At 38.2% G+C, this 27,239-nt stretch overlaps 1 protein-coding gene across 1 annotated transcript; it reads right to left on the bottom strand.

Moving 5' to 3' along the window:
- Positions 1-511: 511 nt before the first annotated feature.
- Positions 512-27,239, bottom strand: ext2 (exostosin glycosyltransferase 2). Its single transcript, XM_084109190.1, has 15 exons — positions 27,039-27,239; positions 25,988-26,331; positions 25,670-25,893; positions 25,340-25,429; positions 20,703-20,819; positions 20,424-20,619; positions 18,739-18,878; positions 18,263-18,356; positions 14,255-14,386; positions 9,278-9,467; positions 6,508-6,674; positions 4,981-5,124; positions 4,580-4,708; positions 2,318-2,400; positions 512-1,528 (listed from the first exon to the last, which is right to left on the bottom strand). The coding sequence occupies exons 2-15, from the start codon at positions 26,300-26,302 to the stop codon at positions 1,390-1,392; spliced, it is 2,160 nt and encodes a 719-aa protein (XP_083965316.1). The 5' UTR covers positions 26,303-26,331; positions 27,039-27,239; the 3' UTR covers positions 512-1,389.

Below are 27,239 nucleotides of genomic sequence, written 5' to 3'. Positions count from 1 at the left end.
TGCAGGCTCCTGAACCTAAATCACTCAAAGCGCACAGACATCTGCTTCTGGGCTCAGACAACACAGGCAGCTGGGGAAAAAAAGAAGACGACAATTCATCCAAATCTACACCAAGTCAACGTACCATCGAATTAGGGATGAGCATGAGAACCTGAATACTAGGAAGTGACTGGAATGAAAACATCAGAATATTTCACACCAACTATGCACAAACATGCCAAAATCTGGCCTAATTTTTGAACTCTGTGATTTGTTTGAGGTTAGAAAAGGATGACAACTTGTTTCAGCAAGGTGGAGCACAACTGTTGAAACCAAATGAAGGATCTAATAACAGTTTTTTTAAATCGAACTATTCTTAACTTGACAAACCATCTTAAAAATGCAACACTCGCATTGTGAGATGCTGTAAAGTCGTCAAGATGCAATGTAAGGCCAAAGACGCATGCATACCACAGTTAAAAAAGTACTATCATATTCAAAATGGCCAAAATGCACATCCCTACATTGAGTATTTTAGTTTTTTCACACTGTTTATTACATATAATACATCGTAATGTAAAAAAACAACAAACAACAAAATTCAAAGGAAGAAATTAAGATACCAAAAAGAAACTGACTAGAATACATTATGAATGAATGAGTTCTTTGCAATATCATGGTATAAAACCATGTTGTTATCAGCTGTACAGTATATAAAACTCTGCAAATAGTGTCTTTTGATATCTATTAATACACAAAATATGCTTTAATTAGGCAGAGTTTAACTAAATTGGGAACATTTACATAAAATACTTTTTTCTCCAGCAACATTCAAAAAGTCAGCAACAGAATATAAAATGAAATGTCAAACTGATATAACTCAAACTGTATTATTAAAATCACTATCAGTGACTGTGCAAAACAATATCCCATGTACAAACTAATAGCCCCATCCCAACACCCCAGATATTCAGTTGATGTTATGCTACAATTTGTTCAGCGTGATGCATATCATAAAAAAGTTAAACTATAAATGTAAAATTACATTAATATATGCTATTCTGTTTATCAGTGAGCAGTGATACTCCTCTGTGTGTTTACTTTCCTCACACAGATATACCGTCAACCACAAGGAAGGTTTCAGCTTGTGATTGACAGACAGACCCAAGCTCTGACCCGTCCTCACAGAAATCATCAACCGTCCTGATGTGTCGTCCTGTTTCAGCAACTGTTCTCAAGAATGAAAATATGGTAATAAGTTATACAGTGCATCAGCTCCCATCACACCACCACTGGAAAGGCACTCCTCAAAACTCATTAGGTCAGATACAGAACAAGAAAGAGAAATCCTGGAGTGCCCATAGCCTGTTTGATAGATGAAAGTGATGGGAAAGAGTCATTTTGGTAGTGTCACAGACTACCAATGTTGGGGAAACTTTTGAGTTTTTCTGGGAAGTCGTCTTTATAGAGTACAGGATCGGCACGGTGCTCCACAACCTTCAGAGGCATGGTGCCGAACACAGAGGCGAATTTGTTTATGCACTCAGATCTGGAAAGGAAAAAGAAAGAGGCTGAAAGAGTGGAGGAAAATGGGCAACTTGGATAATACAGCAAAAAAATGCCTTCCAAAAATGGCTCTGTTGAGAAAAAAACAAAACATACATGGTAGAAAATAAATGGTAGTGTTCTAGAGTCATCTGAATCATGAGATGCATGCACAAAATATAACAACGGGGATCAGATATTTTCAAAATGCCTGGCATTCCCAGGACACATATCAGAGAGAAGCATAACCAGAGGCAGGAAACCCTTCATCAATCTAAACAAGTGTGACCCCTGGAAAGGTTCAGCAGTCAACGGAGCCCTTGATTGGCTGCAACCACTCCGTATTCACTTCAAGGTCAAACACTCTCTCGCAGGCTGCTTCACAGTCCACCAGACTCCTGCTTTAATTCCTCAAACACAGCTTGGAAGTATGAAACCAATCATCAAGACTTTGCTTCAGCGGATGAGGAAACGGTTGTGATTTTCAAGGAAAATCAATTCAAGCCTTTCTGATGCGTGCTTCGCTTGGTTCATACTTAAATTGAAACTCAGAATGAATTAATGATTTGTGGTGAACCTCTGACAGAGAGGAAAGTCACAGTTCTTTGAGAAGGAAAGTTTTTCGTAAGGTCCAGTGAGTCTGAATGTTTTGATCTCAGAGCACAGGAAAGTATGTCCTGTACTGAGCTACAATGAGCCAATTGTTGGTGAAACCCACAATGCGTTTCAGATGCCAAGAATGCTGCCAGAGCCCCCTCTGCCCAAATACAGGGAATCCCTGGTTATACTGTACCTCTCCACCATGTGCGTCTGGTCCAGGGACAATCCGTCAATCGCTGTGCACTCTGGGCACTTGAATTTCTTTCGAGGTGTAACCTAGAGAAAGAGAAAAAAAAACAAATGTAACGCTTGTTTTGTGGAAGTCACAATGAGTTTTTTTTTTTGTGTGTATGTATATATATGTGTGTGTGTGTGTGTGTGTGTGTGTGTGTGTGTGTGTGTGTGTGTGTGTGTATATATATATATATATATATATATATATATATATAATTTTTCTTAAACCGCCAGTTTTATTGTACTGTTGTATTTCAGTTTATTGCCATAGCTGCTTCACAGGCTATTTCGTGGCAGATACATAACTCTATAATTACAATTTTATATATATATATATATATATATATTAAATTATATATATATAAAGTTAAAGTTTTTGTCCTGATAAAAATCATCAGGATTTTCTCCCACCACAGGATTCATTTTAAAATAATTAGGTATTCTTCTTATTCTGCTTGCCATTTATCTAAAATGAAATGGTTATTTAAGGGCTAGATGCCAGAAGGTGGCATTGAGCATTCTTTGGAACTGTATTATAAAAAACTCATTTATTTTTGATGCTCATTAACGTGGTGTGACAGATTAAATGCCAGGGTGGAGCGCAAATCAGCAAATCAACTCTTCCACTTTCTCACTAGTTTTAGCATGAAAAAACATGATTAAACATCTGAAGGAATGATTAAATAATATACATGAGAGAACATATTTCAAGTAAGTTGAGGCATCAACGAAACAGGAAAGCTGGTTAGCTACTGTAGAAACAAAATTTAGTATAAAGCTAAAATTGTAAATATGTTAAATATATATAGACTATATTATAAATGCAATACATTTGTATTCAAATTGTTACCGATGTCTTAAATTAATGTATGTTTGAATAAATCTGTCAAAAAAAAAACAGCTGAAAATTGTTTGGAATATTTAGAGGAACAAGTTGACTTTTATATTATAAGAAAGCAGATACTTTCCTTTTTTACATAATGCATAAAACAAACAAAAAGTGTTTTATCTGTTCATACATCAAAGCAGTGACAAAAACAAAATTATCTGACCTACATGAGTCTATAGCTCGCAATTTAATGTTGAGAAATCACGACACGCTCCTTATATTAAAAAACAACAAAATCTGACACGACGTCGATAAGGTTGTTTAATAATGAGCTGGGGCTGCAATGATGGGCCTCTGTAAAGAGAGCGTGTGTGTGTGTGTAGGAGCTGGGTGGGAGGAGATGACTTGATGACAGGTCATATAAGTCAGATGTAATGAGAGAGCCGTCCGTGCCCGTGGCCTAGCTAAACGACCGTATCTGCCGCGCTCATTAGACGAATGATGTACGACCCCTCTGTCCCATTCCTTCTCCAACAACACACACACACTTGACTGACACTCTCCACAGTGGGAGCCTGGGGTTGGGGCACTAGGAGGTGTGGGCGATGTGGGGATGTGGAGGAGAGAGGGGAGAAGGTTCACAGTGTAACTGACTGCAGAATGAATGTGCCCCAGTGAGTTTATGAAAACAGAGCGAGCAGGAGAGAGGCAGACAGTGACACCCAGATAACAGAGGTTAAGGCCAGGGCTTTACAGGCCGAACAGCACCTGGACAGAGTCACTGTAGACTACAGACTGTATAGACTAGGGGAGAAGGGCGAAGGCTGATCAGAGACAGAGCACATTGTCAGAATGTCCGCATTCTTTTAGGGAACGCCTGCATTCATTTTTAAGTGATCATACTTTTTTCTTTTTTTTTTTTACATCCAAAAACTGTTTTCAACATTGATAGCAATGAGAAATGTTTCTTGAGGACCAAATCAGCATATTCTAAATATTTCTGAGGTATCATGTAACACTGAAGACTGAAGTAATGGTTGATTGTAGTTTTAAATGATTTGTTTTAACTTTTTTAAATTTTTCAGAAAATGAATGTTTTTACTGTGTTTTGATCAAATAAATGCAGCCCCTGCTGCGCAAAAGAGACTTTTCATAAACATATTACCGACCCCTAACTTTTGAATGGGAGTATATGTAGGAAAATACAGTGAAGATTATGGTTTTTGAGATTCGTTTCCATTACTAAATGGCGTTTTACCATATTACCAAAGCTTTGTGTACTCTTATTTCAAAAAATAATTAAAAATCTGTGATATATAGTCCCTTTGTTGCAGAACCAAAACAAACAGGCATTAACACAGTTAACAATATCGTACTCTGAGGTTTTGTTACCTTTATAGGGGCTTTGCCAGTGATGTTGGCAACAAGGAAATTCATGGCAATATCCTCACAGTTCATATGAGCATCCACCCAGTTCTTGATGTCTCCAGGCATTTTATATGTGTAGAGATAGTTGAAGTACTGGAAAGGAAAAATAAACCTATGTCAACACATTTTTTGACAACACAAGAAACACTGTGTTGAAAAAATAAATAAAAAATCACAGTAGAGATGAGTGAACAAATGGTTCCTGGAAGAGAAAGCTGAAATCAATGAAGGTTTTGAATTACAAATGATATAACCTCTCTTGATCTCTGAAGGACACCTCTGAGGGAGCATGGAGACACTGAGAAAATTATTTTGGCAGACCTGTCACCAACCCTGGATGAGTCTATGACGGTTTTGTGCTTTACCTTATGGTAGAACGCAGCTCCAGTCAAGACCATTGACACTTCATTGGTCCACTCAGATTCATATTTCCACTTGCCCATCTCGTGGTCCCATAAGTGGAGCCGTCCGGGATATCCAACCAACCTATCTGGAAACTCACGCCATACCTAAACACAGACACACAGTATATCTGAGATATAATATAAACCTTCACAAATGCTAAGACCATAAAAGATCAGTAAACTGTTCAACAGTTTAAGTCATTTTAGATAATACTGGCTTCAAAGTATGCTAAACCATGGATTTCAAAGGTTAAATCAATTAAGTTTAAGTCTAATGGTTCATTAATCCCAAAAATGACAGGCAGGCCTACAGGATATGATGTAGAAATTCTTGAATGTCATTCTCGAATGGCATAAGCAGCTAGTGATTTAGCCAGGCAGCCATGTCTAAAGCTGTGATCCATTTCATACAATTATCCATAAATTACACATCATTCGCTCAATAGTGTATAAATGCCTGCAGGTGAGCTGAAGGCAAGCCTGTAGCCATGGATAGGATTGCTTGTCCTGTCATCCTTCACATATAAAAAGCTAAAATATAAAAATAGAGACTTCAACTGTAAGGAATGCTTTTGAGATGCCGAGCACAGATTTAGGAAATAGAGGATAGTTCAAAAGTCCTGCGATGCATGTAAACTCAATTTTAAATAGGAGTGACCCAAAGAGGTTCTGGGATCACAGTTCTGCTCGATCATCATCATCGTGCATGTGGAGACGACAATTAACCCTTAGTTAGTTCCTCCAGATTCTGTGAATTTGGTTTGAAAGCAACTACTTCAATAGAATCCATTTAACCATCAAGATAAAATGTGTTCATCCAGTGTGATCGTCCAAGTCAAATGGAGGCTATATTAAGTAGTAAGGAGAATGATAAAGCTAGAAGGAATGGTTTTCTTTAACACAACTTAGAACGCTAACATTTATTTCAGTCTAATGCCAATTTTCAGGGCATTTTCAGACCTGAATGAGTTTGCTTTGTTCCTACACACAAACCAAACTGAAGTGAAAATGCACCAAGTTTCAAAGCAAACATCAAATGCTCCAAACAAACTGTAAGCATCTAGGGCGAAATGTATTTATTTCTCCCTGAATGCAATTTTTGTGGAAACGTGATACCTTTTTTCAAGAGCAGGATTTATTTGAAATGGATATTTTTTTGGAACACTAAAAATGTATTTACTGTCCATTTTAATCAATTTAATGCATCCTTGCTGGAAAAATACATAATACATCCTTGCTGTATTCATTTCTTAAAATATTAATAATAATAATAATAATAATAATCTTACTGGCCCCAAACTTTTAAGCGATAGTGCATGTGATATGTTAGAGGACAGGACTGGTTTGTGACTTGATGCAGCTTCAACACCCAATACTGATGTGCTGACTTGCTTCAAGCAACCAGTATGTGCTAAACCTTCATCAGTGTAGTACGTGGTTTTCATAGCAAGTAGAAGTATGCAAACAGGGATTTGGTGCTTTCACTACCTCATATCCAAACTGCAGCTCATCTGAGGTCAACATGATGATGTCATCATCAATGGCCAGAACAGCTTCCGTCTCGATCTCATCGAACGGGAAGAAGCGATTGCTGAGCTTGTTTTCTTTGGTGCGGACCACTTTAAGAGGTACTGCGACTTTGGGCCACAGTGTCTCTATTACAGAGAGAAGGAGAAAAAGAAAACAGTGAGCTAATAATAATAATAATAATAATACACTGTCAGTTTCAGAGAAGATGAAAAACTATGAGAGATGGCAGCAACTGTGGAAAAGAGAGCGTGGGTGGATAAATCTAAACATCACTGAGTAAAAGCACATATGAATCTGACCGCACTTACATTCTTCTCAGGGCAGAAGAGACAACGCTCTTTATTTTCAGTTGTGTAAGGGCTTGGGAGGAGTTCAGAGCACGCAGAAGACAGATGGCACACAGTGTCACCTAATAAAACTGACGAGAGAGTCTACTGGAACTCAAACACAGAGACCCTAAGACTAGGGGAGTCTGCAATTATACTGGTACCCCAAAGCCAGGGTCTAGACCCTCGAAATCTCCGGAGATCTGGAATGAGCTCATCTCCGTTAGGATGAAGCATTTCAGCCTACAGTGTGCTTCCACAAGATCACACAACAAACTATGAAAGAGGGGAAAAAAGAAAAGAAAAAAGTATTTCCTAACTGCCGGAAAACCTCCCTGGCCCCAGACGAAGGCTGAAAGAAGAGCCAGATCTTCACATGCAAGTAAACTGATACTGTCACCACATCCAAGCCTGGCACAGTGTTTTCAACTAAGACAAAGACAAACACAGACAAGATGGACTACAAAGACAAGTAACATTTTAACAACTAAACCTAACCAGCGTGATCCAGAGCAGCACAATGCACAAACTTAAATGTTCACACATCATAAATCTGCACCATAAGAACAAGCAGCAATCTCAACCGCACCGAACAACTTGTGCGAAAGCTTTATTTTAATGGCCAGTAATCACTTCCTTGCCCAGTACTGAAATGGCTGTACTTTATGTATGAACATTTGCTTTAATTTGCTTCAGCAAATTATATCCCCTGTGACACAACCATGTAAAATATCTCCTCCCCTCCGAGTGTATTAAGCCAATTGAGAAACTCCCTAGATGCAATCCTTTTGTCAGAGTTCTCCAGTACCTCATTAAAATGACAAACAGTCAAGATTTGGGCAGCTAAGGCTGCTCGAAATAAACAAACATAATCAGCGATGGAAAAGGGTGTGGAGGAAATCCATCCTCATCAGGTCCTGAGCCCCAGGTTGACCCGTGAACAGACCTTATTAATTCTAATGGGTCACAAAGCTTGAGCCCGGCTCCACCAACGCCTCTAATCAAAGGCAACACAGAACCATTAGTCTACTTCAAAGTATTTCCCTTCATAATGGCATTACCCAAATCTATGGAGAGGATATATTTAATTCCCCATTCCTCTTTTTTTTCTCAGGGACTTCATAAATGAACGCATACCTAATCGCCTTGTTAAGCAGTATCATTAGAGGCAGAGCCACAATAAATAACTACTAATATCAGCTTATTTTGACATGTCAAATGGGCCATAAATTTGACCACAGCTGTAGAAAAGGAAGACCGTTATTGAAATGATCCTTTCGGTTTGATAATAAAGTTTAAGGGTGGACATCTGGTGAAAACAGGCCATATATCAAAATGAATTAAAATACACTTAATTCATCTAGTCTGGAGTAAGAGGACTCATAGACATCAACAGCTTGTAGACAGTCGATGAGAAAAACCACATTTATGCCGTCTCCTCACGTGCAGTTATATGCCAGTGGATGGACCAAATGCTTGGGTTCTCACTCCATATCTTGAAGATAAACCAGAGAGGTCTGGCCCCAGACCAAGGCACATCATGCTTTCAATTCTCCAACCTCAAGAGGAACACAATTTGGCAACTCACTAGCTTATCATTCATCTGTTCCATATCAGGGGTTTCATGTCTTTTGTGAGAGCCACACGACAGCATTTCATACTGGAGTCACATTCTTTAACAACTAAAGCTGTCAGTACAGCAGTGTAGATTTAGTTCTCTTTTCAAATAAAATAATTACTAAAATAAATTGTATATTAATATAACAAAATACGTTTTATTAGCCTGACAGTGTATGGCACTGATATTGAAGTTCTGGCAGATATCAATAATAATTTTATGGCTAATCTAAAAATAATTAGATGATATTAAAATGCTGAACTGTTTCTATGTTCTATATTATCTAAAAGAAATATCATCACTACAAACTAAAATCAATCATTCTGAAAGTGAATCAAAATATTTTTATATACAGTATGAAAAAAGGATACATTTTTATATTTGCTAAAGATTACATATAACAATGTTATGCTATGAGTGTTTTAAAGATTAACTTGAGTGAGTATTACATAATGGCAAAAAAGCAATATCTAATCTCTGCCAATATGGGCTATCACATTGTTTGTTTTTTATTTTTTAACCTTTATTCAACGAGACAAGTCACTTAAGAACAATTTCTAATTTACAACAGCCTGGCAGGAGTATAACAATCTGCTGGAGGACATCCAAACATACAGACATCACTGCACACATACAATTCATCAAAACATAACAAAAAGAAAAAGGGATTAGTTAAAACATTTACAAATAGTAACTTCTATTTTATAACATAAAAGCAGAGATTGAAATATGTCTCTATTTTCAGTGATTTAACATTACATTACACCCCCTTCATGACACTAACCTTCAGGGGGACTCTTGTTCTGGTTGTTCCACACCACCAACAGTTTGGCCAAGCTTGGCACCTTGGAGATCTCAGTGATGACCCTAAAGAGGCTTTCGATTCGATCATATGTCAACACCACAGCCGTGAACCCAGGAGAGCGTGGTGGTATGAGAGGAAGGAAAAGTGGGCTGTTCACACTTGACCATTTCTGTGGGAAAAAAACACAACCAATTTAAATAAATCTGTGGGAAACTCAATTCAATGTACCAGTTTTCTTATCTTTACAATAAATGCAAGCACTTTCCATGACTTTTTTTAATGACTTGAAGTGCAGTAAGATAATCAGCAGCCTCAGCCAAAACATGGCTTTATTTGGAAACACGCATGGGCTATAAAATTTAAAGATTACTGAGAATGCTAATAACCAGCAGTGGTGGGTAGGCGATTAAAAGTGGCATGGAATGTCGAGCGCACAACCAACAAAGTTTAGAGCAGAGTTAACAAACAGCTGGAGCAGCATGCCATGACCTTTCATTGCGCCAAAGTATTCGTCTAAACCTTCTCCTTCAGTCTTTGGCAAAAAAAATAAAAAGATTAAGCACTTTCAGTCAGAGTTTTACTCTATAACCTAGGACTTGAAGCTACCCAATAAAGCATCTCTATCATGACAGTCCTGTAAAACTCCTATCGCAGTTCAATCCACTAAAGGCTTTGTGTGCATAGGTGCTACATTCCTTCTGGTAGACTAAATTTCAAAAAGTGGATGGATTCAGAGACATGTTTTCCTTAGCTGACCTGAGTCAAATCTGGCGGAGAGCAGAAGACGACAATGTGAAGATCCAATACACTTTGGTCAGATATTAAGAGCTAAATTAAATACTTCCTTGCCTCGGGCTCTTTGTCATTCCATGGCATCCATCCATCCTTTTCCTGTTAACTGTTATGTATCTGAATTTGATTAGAATGTTAAACTTCCTGGTGTTCTTCTTGAAATAAAATGCAAACATATGGTATCCTCTGAAGCTTGGTCAAAACATAAACGCTCTTAAGATTTCCCTTCCTACACAATAAGTATAGAAACTGAGAACTTAATACATGTGCAAAACATTTATACAACAGCAATTGTCATTAACGTTAGGTGTAGTCAACAAAACCTCAGTAAGTTAAACTTATCAAGAGACCATCAACATTAGTTGTCTATTACTGATGAGCTAGATTTACACAGCTCCAAAAGAGAGATCTCTATTACAGACATTATTTTTCAGACGCAAAAATCCCTCATTAATTCATTATATTCTGAATTATGGAAATACTCAAGCCATGAGCTTTAAAACGGTTAAATATAAGATCTAAACTTGGTAACTGTATTCGGTCTCATATTTGTATCTTATATCAATTCCTGCTTTTTTCCGTATGCTTCTTCAGCAGTTTATGCATGTATAAAACTAGTTTACAGCGGCTGTTGATCCATTAGACCACCACCAAAGCAAGCTCAAGTTTTAATGTAAAGTGATACACCTATTAATGAGCACAATTCCGATTCTAATTTGGATCTCTTATGTTGCCATTTATCCTGAGCCGTTTTGTCGAGAGTAGAATTTTATGACTGCACTCCAGTGAACTCTGCTGCAGCAGGGGTGCAGATGAGTCCTGGCAGGACCGGGGTGAAGCAGGGGTGCTGGGACGCTATCGGCGTCAGTGGCTGTCTCCTGCCAGTGTGGGGCTTGGCTCATCTTCCTGGCCCGCTTTAAAACAGCCTGTAAACTCCCAAAGATGCACGGACTGGAGCCCAGATCAAGTGACGCTGTAAAGTAAATATTGCGAGTGCTTAAAGGGCCTCTGATGCGGTCACGAAGACTGCTGTTTATTGGCCTGAAGAATAAGGACTGAACACAGACCGAGTACGCAGACCGAGTACACAGACTTTCTTTGCCGTTTCATGGTCTCTTCTACTTTGTCAGTGGAGAAGAGACACAAAACAAAGCGACAAATAACGAAAAGCTTGGTGCAACTCCAGCAACAACAAAAAAAGACTGCTTCGCTTTTAATAGGAAGACTCATTCAATTTATATTTTTCAAAAACTCACCAATGCATAAGGAAAATTCAGCACTGGACTTCAACATTTGAAGATTATTTGCATATTTTTTGGCTGGTTTTTATTTCTTCCAAGAGAGAAAGAACCAAATAAATTAAATAAAAACCCTAAATATTTAAATTCGTCTATGTAAAATTCTCACTATTGTAGTGAGGCCTTCATTGAACAGTTTACTTAAATTTTCCTCATAACAGTACTATAACACTTCCTTTAATCAAAACTTGAATTTGATTAAAAAAAAACCTCAAAAGGGCTCACAAAATGCGACCTGTAAGAAGAGATCCTATGGGACTGATAGCCTACAGCAAGGCTGTGGGCCCATTTCACCCTCCCATACAGCAGCTGCTGAAGGTGCCCGCAAATACAGAGTGGTGGTTAACCAGCTCCCTCGCAGCGTCCGCCACGGTCTGTCACCATGGACACAGCCGTCCTTCATACAACATCAGTCAACCATCCTGCTAATAAAAAACAAACTTTATATGCCAATGGAAATTTCTTTGAGGTGCCTGACACGGACACCAAAAGCAGAGGGGAAATAATTAAAGTACCACTATGACATATAAGTGGTAAGAAGAATAAAGAAGAACACTGGGGTGTGGTGTATATTAGCTCGGTCAGAACGCTCTGATCTAATTGGGCAGGCTCCAGTGCGGTTCGGCGTATGTCAAGTCTTTGTGATTTGTTAAAGTAAATAAGCAGGAAAACAAGACTAATTTTTTATTCCGACAGTCAATGCCAGAATATTTGGTTGCGGTTAGTCAGCGTTCACCTGCTATTTGGAACAAGCCGTAAATGACCAGGTTCTCAACTTTTGGCTTGTTTCTGTAAATGCAGATTTGCTCAAACCAAAGCCAGCCAGACTCTCCAAAGTCTGAAATTCCATGCCAAAAGTCCCATTTGAATCTCTTCATTTACACTTCGAAATACATGGTAACGAAGAGGAATTTCACCCCCTAAAGACAAACGAAAGCCGCTATTATCATCTTGGATATGAAAGTGTGTGGGTTTAGGTACAATTACTCATGAAGAGCTTGTTATTGGGCAACAGTATTCTTTTGTCATACGTGAAGAGGAGGTTACAGGCGGCTCGAGTGACGGTGAGGGATTGCAGGCCGTTTCATGTGGGCCGAAGGGGATTGGCAAGTCTTGCAGCTGGGATCATACTAGTACAGCTTTGGGATTAGTCGAAAATGGAACCCAGATGAAAGCATGGACGCCTGTTCAATTGCAAAGGCTCAGTGCGCAGAACATTTACCTCCAGATTCTCATTGAAGCTGATGGGCAGCGATCGCTAACATCACAGAGACTTGGCTAAAATAAGAGCTGCATTCTAAGTGGCAGCGGCTTTCTGCAGATTCGAACTGTCGAGAACAGGCAGCGGTCACGTTTCTTTAGTTTTTGTCCCTCAAACAGATAAACAGTGCCTGCACTCTTTTCAAAGCAAGGAAAAAATAGGATGAGAATTGTATATCATTGGGGCACATGATAAGATGTACATTTACAAATCACACATATGAAATCAGAGCTTATTTTTTCAGCACTATTAACCTTTCCAGTTATTTCAGCATTTAAAAATTCAACCTGGCATCCCGAAAACGGTTGATGTTAAGAATTCTTCACAGATAATAAATGTATGATTGAACATAAAGCATTCTTTGGTTAGCAGAGGCTGAATGTGAGTTCCCTCAGAAGTCAAGCACAAAAAGCTGCCTGTCCTGATGACGTCTCCTAAGGCAGAGCTGAAGAAATGTGCTTTCAATTAGGTCCCGGTGGATATAGGGAAGCAGAACAAGAAATGCACTCGATTTATGTACTGCTCCGATTCTGCTCAGCATGTTTTACTGAACATTCAGAAAGTATTTAAGATTTCCCGTAATGCTAGCAGTCAAAATACAGAGACAGGACTATTAGCCTCCTGGGGGTCTGGATCCCTCCATTTGATCTGAATGGTAGCGAGACTATGAGAACTGGTAAGAACTAGTGAAGAACAACAACAACAACAACAACAACAACAACAACAACAACAACAACAATGAACAAAACCCCTAACCCCTAATGAACTCCACGCTTCTCTCATTTCTGTTCCAAGTTATGACTGTGTACAAAATCAAAGAGATGTTTGTTTTTCGGCACACCGCAAGTTACAAGCTGGGAATTGTGCTCAATAGAGGACTGACTGACAGACAGACAGACAAGTGTCCTTCATGTGATGCGACACTAATCTGAAGCTCACACCAATGTGCAATGTTGATGTTGTCTTTAGAAAGTTGTCTGTTGCCACTACTAGAGTGAAGCCATGTGAAATGACGTAGCTAAAAAGTACAGGCCCACTTCTTTTTTTTCGCAAGCACACTCTCTCACTTATCCTTATCTTTATCTAACCTACAATTTAGGCTTTAAATTCGGCTTAGAGAAGAACATTGACAATTTTACGCAAAAACATAGAATGTCCTTACACACCACAGGAATCGGTGCCTATAAAAGCACAAGGACTGGGAAAAAAAAAACCATATTTGATACCGATTTAACACTTTGCTTGGGGTAAAGGCCTATTTACACTTAGTCTAAATATGTGTAGTGAAAACATGAAGGACAAGATTTTAAAATTAAACAATGCATCTCAATTAACTACTTTACATCTACAACAAAATATAGTCCTGCTTTTTTTGTTGTTAGAGCAGGTTGAATTGTATTATTCAAACAGCAAAAAAGTCACCAATAAAGACCTGGTAGTAATTATTGAAGAAATGTATATATGTATTACTTAGAACAGTCTTCAATCTGATCTATGTAACTCTCTAAATAGCATGTGGCCTGTTTGGAAAAACTAATTTTACATTTAAAATCCATTATACATTGTAAATATGCATTTTTAAAAAATACCAAAAATGTTACTTACAACTACAGGAGGATTGTTCCACTCTTCGTAGGTACGAGCTGCATATGGGTAGATGCGATCATTAATTATCTGGAGAGTCGTCATGCCAATAGCCTTCATGGAGCTGAAGTAGGCGTCCCAGAACCAGCGGGCCTAGGAAATAATAAATGGCATGGCATTCAAATATTTGTGGGAAGAGCAGCAAAGCACAGACAAACTGATAAACAGAAATATATACGCACACAAAAACCATGTGAAAGATACAAACCAAAGGCAAAAGATAAGGCCTCTCACATCCCTTTACTCCCACCATCCTGCTCATGCCTTTATGACCCCTACACACTTTCAAAGGCAAAACAGCCCATTAAAACACTGGTGACATGACTGCAGGGACCATTCCAGGTGGTTATGAGCCCTTTAGACTATCAGTCTTTTAACTTTTCCACTCAAGTGGCACTGAGACGGCAGCTAAAGTTTAAGAGCAGAGGTCAGGTCATTTTACTCCACACCAGCACAGGGACATGCTGCAATGTAATCACATTTGCCATGCTGCTATAATGCCAATGTGATACAGAAAAAGGATAGTAGTCTTGTACATGAAGAAATGCTGAATTAAACTGATTAAAGTGACACTAATGAATTTTACATTGGCGAAAATATACATTTAAAAAGTCAAAGAATTATTTTTCAACTTTCTAGTCAAAGAATGCTAAAAAAAAAAGAGAAGAAATTTATCAGGGATTCCCCAAAAACTGTTTGATGAAGCTAACGAAATGTTTCTTAAGCACCAAATCAGCATATTAGAATGATTTCTGAAGGATCATGTTGCAACAAAAACTGGAGAAATGATGCTGAAAATTCATCACGGGAATAAACAAACCGTTAAAATATATTAATATAGAAAATATATTTTAAATTGTAATAATATTTCAGAATATTAACGTATTTCTAACAATAAATTCAGCCTTGAGGATAGGAGACTTTAATACATTTTTAAAAAACTTTTGAACAGTACTGTACATATTAACTAAAATAATAATAATTTCCATAGTACCATACTTTTAAGAGAATAAAATAGCCCATACTTTTACCAGTTACCACAAAAGCCTGGCAGCTTGCATAAATTCAATCCAACTTAAAACTTTAACAATTAAACCCTGGTCTTTAAATAGAAAATATCTATTTAAAAATATTAATTTAAATAATCTGTCAATACAAGAAGAACACACACTCTTTGCCCACCGCTGCCGATCCATTAACAAACCCAAGGTTCCAGCAGAGAGGGCGAGGAGCACATAAGAGTTAATTACCCATAAAACAGTGCTATCTCCTGCTAGGAGGCGCCATGCCGCAGTGACCCGGCTCCACCCTTCCTGGTCCCGTTTGACCCGGTTCTCTTTAACAGGCCCAACCAAGTGCAGGCTGGGGGCAGGCTCATTACCTGGCCTGACCGCAAACAGTGTCAGATTAGGTCCAACTACAAAGAGTCAAATGAGACCAGGGTGAAAAGGAAAGCCATTATTCTTTTTCTTTTTTCAATACACTTTCCTGGGCCAATTACTGAACAACGTCAGCGCTCTAATGGTCCTTCTTTTAAAAGGAATTGATGAAACAGGTTTGCGAAACATTAAAAACAGAGAACCCACTGACCATTCCAGTTATTCTCACTTAAGTGAACTAAAATCACTGCAGCAAGGCTATTTATTTAATTGCTTCTGAGGGTCTTTAGCTGCTCATCACTTCATTGGTTGGTGTGTTTGTTGTCATTTTCCCAGCCCAGAACTCAGTTCAGCACATTAGAAGAGCGCTGTCACTCCCCCTTCCTCCGGCCCCCAAGGGCCTGGCCCTTAAACCTTAAAGAAATACAACTACACAAAAACAGCTTTTCTTTTTATGGAGAGGGGAAGAGGATTCAAAAAGACTTTCTGATCCCAAGGGGAGCGCAGCCGCCCATAAATCAGCTCGTGATGAAAGTTTCCTTTCCGACCAGGAGAAGGCAGAGAGAAAACCGCACCCCCCAAGTGCTGAACCCGCCCTGTTTGAACGCTTGCAAGAATTTTTATGAGGAGGGAAGAGACGGATTCTCATGAGAGGAGAAAACATTGGCTGCTCTTCTCACACACTTAAGGTTCTTCATACAATACACTCTTGAACATACAAGAAACATACCTTCCTCTGTGCTTTTATAGGACACTGTTCTATATAAAACATAGGCTAACTGTTGCCATAATAACTGTGGATCGGAATCATAAAGAATTTAATGATTCCGATTCCAATTTATCTCAATGACTCTGGTTCCATAAACGATTCCTTTAGTGCTTTTAAGGAAAAAATATTTAGAAAAAAGAAAAGCAATTATATTGCTTGACTGTTGGATAACAGAGCTTACACATCATTGTTTTGACTCACTAGGAAGAATAGGTTCATATTATAAGAGTCATTCATTATGGGGAATCAGTTGGACTACACAGGTTGCAGTGCATGGTTTTTTTTGATTCACTGAAAAGAACCAGCTCAGAGTCATTTGTTCTGGGAATCTGACTAAACTGGTCCCGCTGTAAATTTCATGCTATAGAATCAGCAGTGGTGCCGCACAGCAAAGACTGTCAGAGTAGTTTAGTGCATTATTTTGTCCTAAATCACAACCAATATAACAAATAACATCATTCTATGTGCTGATTATACTAAATAACCATTAGGCAAAAGTAATAAGCGCTGAGTAAAACATGCACACAAACTGGAGGCTGGAAGACTTGGAGATCACACCATGAAGTACAGTAGATGGCTGCCCCCTCTATTGGTCAAAATGCAGAGAAGCTACACTACACCTATTCCAATCCTCACAACTGTCTACATTACTTCTGCATTTTATGCAGTCCGACCCTGAAAGTTCAAGGGGGATGTTTTCTGGCAAGATCAAGAACAAAGTAGTAGGATTTTTTATGTTTTTTTTAAATCCAAGTAAGGTATATATCAAGATCCGGTTCTTTTGTACAATGGCAGCCATTCAATCGCTCTACTGTCTGGAGGTGGTATAGGCTAGTAAGAAAGGAGTGGATCAAGATGTGTTCAAGTGTGGGCTGATATCTCACTGGCTTCGTGCCATGTCATATTTCCAGCACAAGTTGTGTTTCTGCACACCAAGTCTTAACACCACCCAGAAACCTGTGGAACTAAACTACAACATTCTCCTCACACAAAATATTCAACATCGAGATGAAGAACTTGAGATTGAAGAAGCCAATGGATAATTATGGCTAACTTATAGTATTCTACATGGCAACATATAATTACTACAGAGTGAAACCATTCTGTAGTGGTTTCTCTTTAGTAAAATATCTCTTTTAATAAAATATCTCTTTACATGTATTCCATGTGGTTTAGCCACTTTAATTTAAGTGTACAGCTGAAAAAGCTGAAGGGAAAAAATTAAAGCAAAAGTGTGTGGTTAACAATTTGTTTGGATAAAGATACTGTACATCACTAATACTTAAAATTAGCTTTCATCATGATTTAATATGGCGAGAGAAATTTCATCTTCAGAGAATCAGAAGCACACACTTGAAGGAATATTGTTTTTGGCATTTACCCACCTGTCTAACATTTATTTTCATAGCGGAGCTAGCACTCCATTGAAAGGAAGAAAGAATGTAGTGGAGAATAAGAGAGGTTGTGACTCCTTTAACCTTGCCTTCACCCTGTATTAAACCTGAGAGGGTTGCTTGCATTTAGTCTGAGAATGACTCAGCTGTTATTGAACTCTGCCATCAGTTTTGACAGCATTTGGTACTGTTTAGCAACTGTCACATCGGGTTGAGGGTTATTGGACCGTTTTTCACAAATAGCTCCAAGTGTATTTTGTACTTCTGCTCAAAATTTTGCAGTAAAGGACAAGAATGAATAGTACAAAAAGTGTCTTCGTTTTAATTTTCAGTCCTTGGACTGACTCAATACTGAAAATTACCCATTAAACACAACAAATGAATTCACATTCGGACCGTGAATACAACGCTGTATTGGCATTCTTACCTGTCTCTGCATCTCCTCCACCTGTCTGTGAGGGATGCTCTTCAAAATAGTGTACATCTCAGGCAACTTTTCTTCTGGAATGACAACGGATGCCCTGCAAGTACACGCACACCGTGTATGAAAACACATAACCAGAACTAGTTCAGATATGAATTCAGATATTGAAATATTACAAACACAAGCATATGCACAACAAACAAAGCAAATAAAAGACAAAGATAGCGGCATGTATTTTGTTTGCTTTGTTTGTTGTGAGTGTGCTTGTCATATTTCCATATCTGAATGTTGATGAACTTTTGATCTGTTAAACATTACATATTCAGTGTTAGCTCATGATTTTCAGAAGCTATAATTAAGTGTTTAATATGATTTTCTTCATTAGATATTCATAAGGTGATTGGCAAGTCAGGCAACTGTACCATATTAACTTTATTCATGATGAAAGTGACTGACAACACTGGAATTTTGGTGTTTACCTTTTCCAGTCCAGTACTTCAGAGAAAGGCAGAATGTAAGAATCAGCCATGATGACAGGGACACATCCGGCCTGCAGCACGTCACTGAGAGTGGCCTGTCCGAGCCGGGCCCCACGCAGAACCACACAGAACGACGACTCCTACAGAACACACAGGGGATACATTTGTTATCTCTAATAACGATACACCCCCAGACCTCTTCAGTGATGCTGTAACATAGACAGTAGTGTGAACTAGGTGTGTGGTGTAAATGAAGGGGTTGTAATGAAAGGTGCTAGGATCAGAATCTAGAGGGGCTTTGTGTTGAAAAGGGGGGGGTGATGGCTCTCACAGGGATTTGGCCTCCGCTCCTTCTCACTGTGGAACGTCTCCCAGATGTGCTGCAGCACCCAGCCCAGATGATAAGCATACTTCCTGTCTAGACAGGGCTGGACGGGAGATGAGCGTGGTGGACAGGAACAGTGTTTGTTTCTATTGCTTACACTGATGGAGAAATGTGTTGCGGTGGTAAAGATCATTTCTGAATGGGTTAAAGATTTAAAGGGGTCATGACAAATTTGTAATATTTCCTTGATCATTTGTCATTTCCTTGAGGTAAAAAAATGTATTTGTACAATTTTTATATACACATACATACATATACACATATATACACATACATACATACATACATATATATATATATATATATATATATGCAAAATAGCCACTCTGGTGCTTTGAACAAACATATAATCCTACAACATGCTCAGAGACGCCATTAAAAATAAAAAAATATACCATCCACTTGTTCCTGACATGGGTGTGCTTCTGAAGTCCAGAGGGGGCAAATTACAGTTTAAACAGTATCTAGACAGTTGTTAGCCATTAAGTGACTGAGTGCCAGTGGGTGGGGTTTATGGTGCAATGATACATAACTTTTCATCAAAGTCTTGCTCTAGAGGAAGTGTTTTTAATGGGGAGGACGTTTTCATGAAACTTGCAGGATGCTTTAATGACACAAAGACATTACAAGTTGAAGATCAAGAAAAAATGTATTTCTCATGACCCTTTAAAGGGTTCGTTCACCCAAAAAAATTCTGTCATTAATTACTCACCCTCATGTCGTTCCAAACCCCTAAGAATTTCGTTCATCTTCGGAACGCAAATGAAGATCTTTTTAATGAAGTCTGAGAGCTTTCTGTCTCTCCATTGACAGCCTACTCAACTACCACTGTCAAGCCCCAGAAAGATAAAGACATTATTAAAGTAATCCATGTGACTCCAGTGGTTTAACCTCAATTTTATGAAGCGACGTGAGTGCTTTGTTTGTGTAGAGAGAGATTCATTTTTGCAAATAAAGTGGTAAAAAATTTTTTTTTTGCTCAAACAAAGCACTCGCGTCAATTTATAAAATTGAGGTTAAACCACTGGAGTCACATGGATTAATCTAATGATACCTTTACTACCTTTCTTGAAAGTGGTAGTTGAGTAGGCTGTCAATGGAGAGACAGAAAGCTCTCTGTCGTCAGGAAAATTAACTAATAATTTATTATAAAAATTTTAAATCAGATGTTAGTCTAGTAGTTGATAATGTATGCAATGTAATTGGCGCTATTTAAAAAAAACTCTAGGATATTCATTATGCAAAAATTCCAAGTGAATTGAATGTTGTTTAAAATGAATGGATGATCAGTGACACCAACCTGTAAGATTTGTGGGTAGTCGTAGACCTGTCCTTTATAGCAGCGCTTTCTGACTGAGGCCAAACCCTGAGAGAGGTTACTGCATTTGTCTAGGAGGAGCAGGGCCTCCCCATTCTCCTCCTTCAGCCTCTCCAGTTCCACACGGTATTCCCGATGGATGGCCGTCTGAGATGATAGAATGAAGTACCGCCGTGGCCTGGAGAAAACGTGTATTATTTGATGCCATTTTCCATCGTTAAATCTAATCCGGCTAATCAATGTCAATGAGCAGGATCTCACCCTGGTTGCCTTTCAGGAAGGTCCACCTCAGCAGATAAGGGGCTATACACGGGGATGCTGACATCATAACCCTGCCTGTATGTCCATGTGGAGAAGCCTCCCCCAGCCAGCAGGGCTCTGTGAAACAAACGCAATGAAGATGACAACTCTGTCGCCGCGAGCATCTGCAAATGCGCTGAAGATGAAACACATCCCTAATCTGGTTTTACATAACAAATGTGCGAACATGCCACTCCGGAGCATTTAACAGAGTTGCCTTTGCGTCCAAGTTATATGAGTCAATAAAACTTCAAACACTGCTCTGTTTGAGGGAACAGAGAGAGTATAGGGAGAGCTGCAAATATGGCCACGCAACATACACTGTCTTTTTATCTCACCCCACACATATGCACATACGGGCAGCTGGTTCTGATGAGGCTGCACGCCAAATGGAGCACAGCTGGATGAGCCCAGGAAATTCCCTACAGCTCCAGATAAGTGTTCATCATTTCAGGGCTTTCTAGTACATAAAACTCACCTTTTCCACCCAAAGCAAAAGATCAGCCAAGTAATAGGCTGAGAAACATGGCCTATGTTGCAGTAAATACCAGGGTTCTCATTTATAAAACTGTGCGTAGGATCCTTACTAGAACTCGCTTAATTTAGTCCTAATTTGTAAGTCGCTTTGGATAAAAGCGTCTGCTAAATGACTAAATGTAAATGTAAATGTGCACACAATCTTCCGCTGACTGGGATTTATAAAGGGAATTCAGCGCAGGTTCTGGCATACACACGGTTTTATAAGTCTGAATATTTTTTTGCGTACGCCATTTTTGCCTTTCGGGCGAACGCAAAAAAATATTCAGACTTATAAAACCGTGTGAACGCCAGAACCTGCGCTGAATTCCCTTTATAAATCCCAGTCAGCGGAAGATTGTGTGCACATTTACATTTAGTCATTTAGCAGACGCTTTTATCCAAAGCGACTTACAAATTAGGACTAAATTAAGCGAGTCATCATGAAGAGGCAAAAACAACAACAACGCAAGAAGTGCTCAAAATACGAAGTTCAAGCATTATTCAGAGTAGCATAAGCCCGATAAGTGAGGTTTTAAAGGGAAAGGGTTTTTTTTTTATTATTTTTTTTTAGGCACATGCGTCTCCTCCCCGAAATAACCATATATGGAGCTTGCAACACCTAGTTTTACTATGCATATCCTCATCTGCATATCATTTGCATATGCATATTCATCCACGTGATAACATGTTTAACGGTACAAGACATTTGGAAAATATGAGATACAGATGTGCCATCACATTACATAGCTAAAAATAATTTAGTAGCCTATCCTTGCCTTTTTTTTAAATAATAAATCAAAATAGTATAAAAAAACATTTCAGAGAAAGTTTTTCTCAAACTTTTCCACTGGCCAAATAGTATTTTTAATTTCTTTATATTTTTAATGGAAACAGATAGGCCTTATTGTGCATTATTGGTCATTATTTGCACGGAAATATTTCCTCAGACTATATCATGCGCTAAGCAATCCTCGCTGTAGTTAAAACATTAAAACACAGCACGCCACAGGAAAAGTGTTCAAAAGCATTGCATCCACAACAAGTATTTCTATTTTTTATAATATAAAAAAATGTTGTAACTTCTTGGTAATGATTTCATGTAATTTAAGTGCTTAACTCCATTAATGAGAATGGCATATTTAATCTAAATGTGTATATCAGATGTAGCCTAAAGCATAGTTTTAATCATTATTTTATTTATTTAAACTGTTATTGTGAACATGCACTGTATTTATGATTAGGACTCATAATGAAGATTTAAAGTGGTTTTCCTTCATCTGCCGTCAGTCATTCAGCGCACCATCGGTGTCGCCAAACTGCTCCGTCTCCAAAATGTTCGTACGCATGGGTCAGAGTTTGCGTGCAGGTGCGGAAATTTTCCCGTCAAGTTTGTTTTTATAAATCACAACTTATGCGTCGGAAGTGGCGTACGCATCTTTCAGGGCATGTTTTGTGCGTACGCAACGGTTATAAATGAGGCCCCAGGAGATTATGTTTGTCTGCCTGCTCTAGGCGGTAGCGTGTTCTCTCTTTCATGATCACTCTCACTGCATCTTTGATCTCTTGATCTAAGGAACAAACTAGGATGATCATACATACGTAGATACAAATACATATTAGGAAATGTCAAGATGACAGTTTGGGTTTACATCTGAAAAGGACAGTTCTGTGACATTGATCTGTGTGAATGGATTTGTTGGGATGGTTGTCTATTTTAATTATATATTGCAAGCATTCCAATTTCTCTCAATATCAAGATTGTTGAAATCAAAACCAAAAATATACTTAAATCCAACATGGATTGCTTAAACATGGCATCAACCTGATAGTGCTGAGGTTCAATGTCATTGAGAACATCCATGTATCAATCCATTCTCATTAGTACAGAGGTAAAATAGTGCGATGTTGTAAACTTCTGTGAACAACTATCTTGAGATCAAAATATAAGAGAGGATATGGGAGCATTTTTTGCTTCTCAGTCAGGTGACATTGCTGCGCCATTAGGTCAATCATAAAGACAACACTGCCCTCAACTGGCAGACATAACATCTGAACTCTATCAGAAGTTAGCCATTTGCTGAGTCCCAATTCGCCTACTTATACTACGACCTAAAAGTATGTACTTTTTTTGTGAGGAAAAAGTACATACTTTTGAGTGTGTAGCAAAAGAGTATGCACGTTCTGGGACTTACTTCGATGACGTCATGCAACGTGAACTTGAACGTGGTTGCCTAGTTACGCACACCGCGACTGTTAACATTTCATTCATTCATATCCAATATAATTTTATTTACTATTCCCATCTTTTTATCTTTTTTTCCTCATCGTTTTTTCCACAATACATTTACAATGTGTTCTACCAAATTGAGGAGTGAAGCAGGGCGTCGTCGTAGATTAACCAAACGCAGGTCGTGTGTGAGGCGGCTGGTTCTGACGTTCATGTGCAATCGTGTGCAATGTGTGTAACGAAAGCTACTTATTTTCTGAGTTAAAATATTTAAAGTTTATAGTATAACTATTGTTTAACATATTTTAAACTTAATTTCATCATTATGTATAATACTCAAAAATACCCCGATGAAAATGAACCATGCTTTTACTATAGTAAAAGTGTAGTAACCATGTGTCTTTTAGCTGGACTGATAAAGTTAACATTTGTACAGCCACAGTATTACAACAAATAAGTCAGTGTGGTTAAATATAGCTTTAATTAGGGTTAAACATTTGAATTCTTACACTTAAAAACTGAGGGCGCATCTCCGCTGCTGCGTCCGACTGTCATGTTTACATCATCACCACCATCACCACAAAGCTCCTCCCTCCCGCACGCAATGGGTTGTGGGCAATATTAACCTTTAGAGTGTGCATTGATCTGCACTTCGAATTCTAACCGGAAATAGTAGACCATCCGGGTATCTTGGGAATACTCATTTCAACATACTACGATTTGGGACGTACTAATTCTAGTTTCGCATACTATTTAGGACGGATAGTATGCGAATTGGGACTCAGCAATTGTTTTCAGTGACAATTTTTGACCTCTGGAATTTATGTCAAAGACTGGAACTTAACAGATTAATTTGAACAATTATGGCTCCCAATTATAAAATCAAATACAAAAGTAGGCCTAGATGTAAATAACTTTAGTCTTGGTCTCAAATCTGGGCATGTTTAGTGTTTTCAGGCCCGATTTTAATGAAGAAATAATTTCATATTAGCTACACATTCAACACCACTTGCTTCTGAAACAAAATGAAATGACAATAATGTGAATAATGAAATGTGAGAGAACAAATCTTTCCTAGGTTGCACCATACCAGAATGAGACCAAAATATCAGAAAGAGAAACAGTTATACAAAATAGTTCTGTGTTTGTGATCTGAATGGAAAAGTTAAACATAAACTCAGATGAGGATTTGAACACTGTCCTCACAATATGCATAATACCTAATCGAGTATAAAGATAGAGTATAGAGATTGTTCGAAAACAACATTACCGGTTCAAAAGTTTGGGGTCGGTAAGATTTTTTTTTTATGTTCCTAAAAGAAGTCTCTTATGTTGGCTGCATTTATTTAACCAAAAATACAGTAATTTTTTTTTAAATATTATAAAAATTTTAAAGAACCGTTTTCTGTTTTCATTTATTTTAAAATATGGTTTATTCCTGTGATGGCAAAGCTGAATTTTCAGGAGCCATTCTTATTCATAATCATTCATATGCAGATTAGGTGCTCAAGAAACACTTATTATTATCACTTAGTTACTATTATTATTATTATATCTTATTATTAAACATATACACGTATTAGCAAAGTTGAAAACAGTTGTGCTGCTTAATATTTTTGTGGTAAAAGTGATAAAAAAAAGTCATGATCCTTTGATGAACAGAAAGCTTAAAAGAACATTTTTACCAATGTGAAAGTCTTTAATATCTAATTAAAGTATCTAATTTAAAAACTATCACTGACCCCAAACTTCTGAATTACATAGTACATAATGTCAATATGATTTGAGAACTTTCAGACTTCCTGTCAAGTTTAACAATTTTGTGTGCCTATTAATTACTCCTAAATCTCACCTGTCTCTGGGCACATCCAGAGCTGTATTGTAGTCAGGGGGTCCTCCAGGAAGCATGTTAAACAGCAGGTGGTTCATGCCTTTGTCCCACCTGAAAAAAAGTATCATAAACATGCTGAATATATAGCTTGAAACGGTCAGTTATGACTTCAAAATACAGTACCTAAAAGCTAAAACATAAGAGTTATATAAATAATAGCTCACAAGAGATCCAGAAGTGACACCATAATAGAGAACAACAGAGAGGTGCAACTGTAATTAAAATACAGCTGAGGTCCTTGTACAGCAGAAGTGGTTTGATTTGCAGATATTGAAGGATAAATATATGTACCTGGGCAACATGGCCAGTGCCTGAGCAGTTTCACGAATCCGCAGAGAGTTCTGATTCATCACATCAATGGAGGGTATGAACAGGCACGCTCTAGTCACATCGTCAGTGTAAAAATCACTGTCTGAGATGGCGCTCAGCAGGTCGTTGTATTCTCGAGACAGGCCAGTGCTACTGATGGGCACCCCTACCTCATCCACAAACCTCTGAAGAGGATAGATGTACACCTGTGGACAAATACGATTAATAGATCAAGGAATTACATCCAACCCAAAAAAACATCAATCTTTAATACAATCGTTTCTTCTTCAATCGCATCACCTTGATTTTATTCTTGGGATTATATCCACAGCGATACACATCAAAGCAAGTGTGCATCCGACAGCTCAGGTCACCCCTCTCAGGAATAGGGCTGCTCACAGGTATCCTGACCAAAGGAGCGTCATGCACACTACGGCGGTCCAGACTCCATTCTGCAGAGGACTCAATGGAGTGAGGCCAGAACTGGAACATCCCTGTTGCGATCAACCCCAGCAGGACCACAGAGAAGAGGGTGATGTAGTAGATCCGGTGTTTAGTCTTCATGCGGGGAATGAGAGCAGGGCCCCGGGAACCATACTTCACTGCTGCACACATGATGATGAGCCCGTCCAGAGCCAAAACCACTGCAGAAGACACAAACGCCACTGATGAACATCTACACATGTCAGAGAATATCATGGACTGCACATGATCTTTACCAATTCATTTACTAAAACTATATGACTGATGCATCTAATTACAAATAAACTTAGATTAGATTATTGATTGTTTTAATTTATTATATGACTGATCCATCTAATTACATTTCATATATGATTGTTCATTCTAATTGATATTTGCTATATGATTGATCCATCTAATCAATTCATGATTAATCCAAATTTCAATTAACTTACTGTACATGAAAATAATTTTTTTTTAAATGTAATGTATTAATTGGAATTAACTCTAAATCATTTATTATGTGATGGATTGTTCCCATTCTAATTTATTATATGCCTGATGCATATATGCTGATATACTGATGTGTTTTATCTTATTATTGATGAATTTACTTACAAATAACTTATTTTATGACTGATTCGTCTAATTCTAATTTATTAATTATACGACTGATGAATTCCAATGAACCTATCATATGATCAGTCACTCAAATTGCAGTTCATTTCTTATGACCACTCCCTCTGATTTCTTAATGATTTATATTTATTAGTAAAAGCAGGCCATATTTCATCGTCTTACTAAAAATATGCCCTGTCTCGAGTTGTAAATCCAAAACACACTCGCTAACGATAGCAGGTAAGCTAGCCACTCAAATTTATGAACTAACCTTCACGGTGTCCAGTTTATGGCCTCAAATCTCAGCACGCCTCAACCATAATCTCAACTGTTAGTCCAGTATGGTGTAAAAACTGAAAGTGAAAAATTTCAGAGAATTTTGTTTATTATCCCACTACACATTCCTTACGCTAAAGGGACAGCTGACAGGAAAAAAAAAGAAATGCGTCTCTCCTTCACGTGTGAGTGCCAT

This window comes from Abramis brama (genome assembly GCF_963993115.1).
Source record: "Abramis brama genome assembly, chromosome: 3".
Classification (NCBI taxonomy): domain Eukaryota; kingdom Metazoa; phylum Chordata; class Actinopteri; order Cypriniformes; family Leuciscidae; genus Abramis; species Abramis brama.
Note: the sequence above shows the minus strand (reverse complement) of the source record. Positions and strands in the feature narration are given on the sequence as shown.

Bases quoted from the DNA above. Each gene is read 5' to 3' on its own strand.
- ext2 (XM_084109190.1), bottom strand. From the start codon at position 26,302: ATGTGTGCAGCAGTGAAGTATGGTTCCCGGGGCCCTGCTCTCATTCCC. The intron at 20,620-20,702 runs GTGAGATCCTGC...CGTTTTCTCCAG, and splicing joins CTTCCTGAAAGGCAACCAGG to GCCACGGCGGTACTTCATTC. The intron at 4,709-4,980 runs GTAAAGCACAAA...TTTCCTTTCCAG, and splicing joins GAGCTGCGTTCTACCATAAG to TACTTCAACTATCTCTACAC.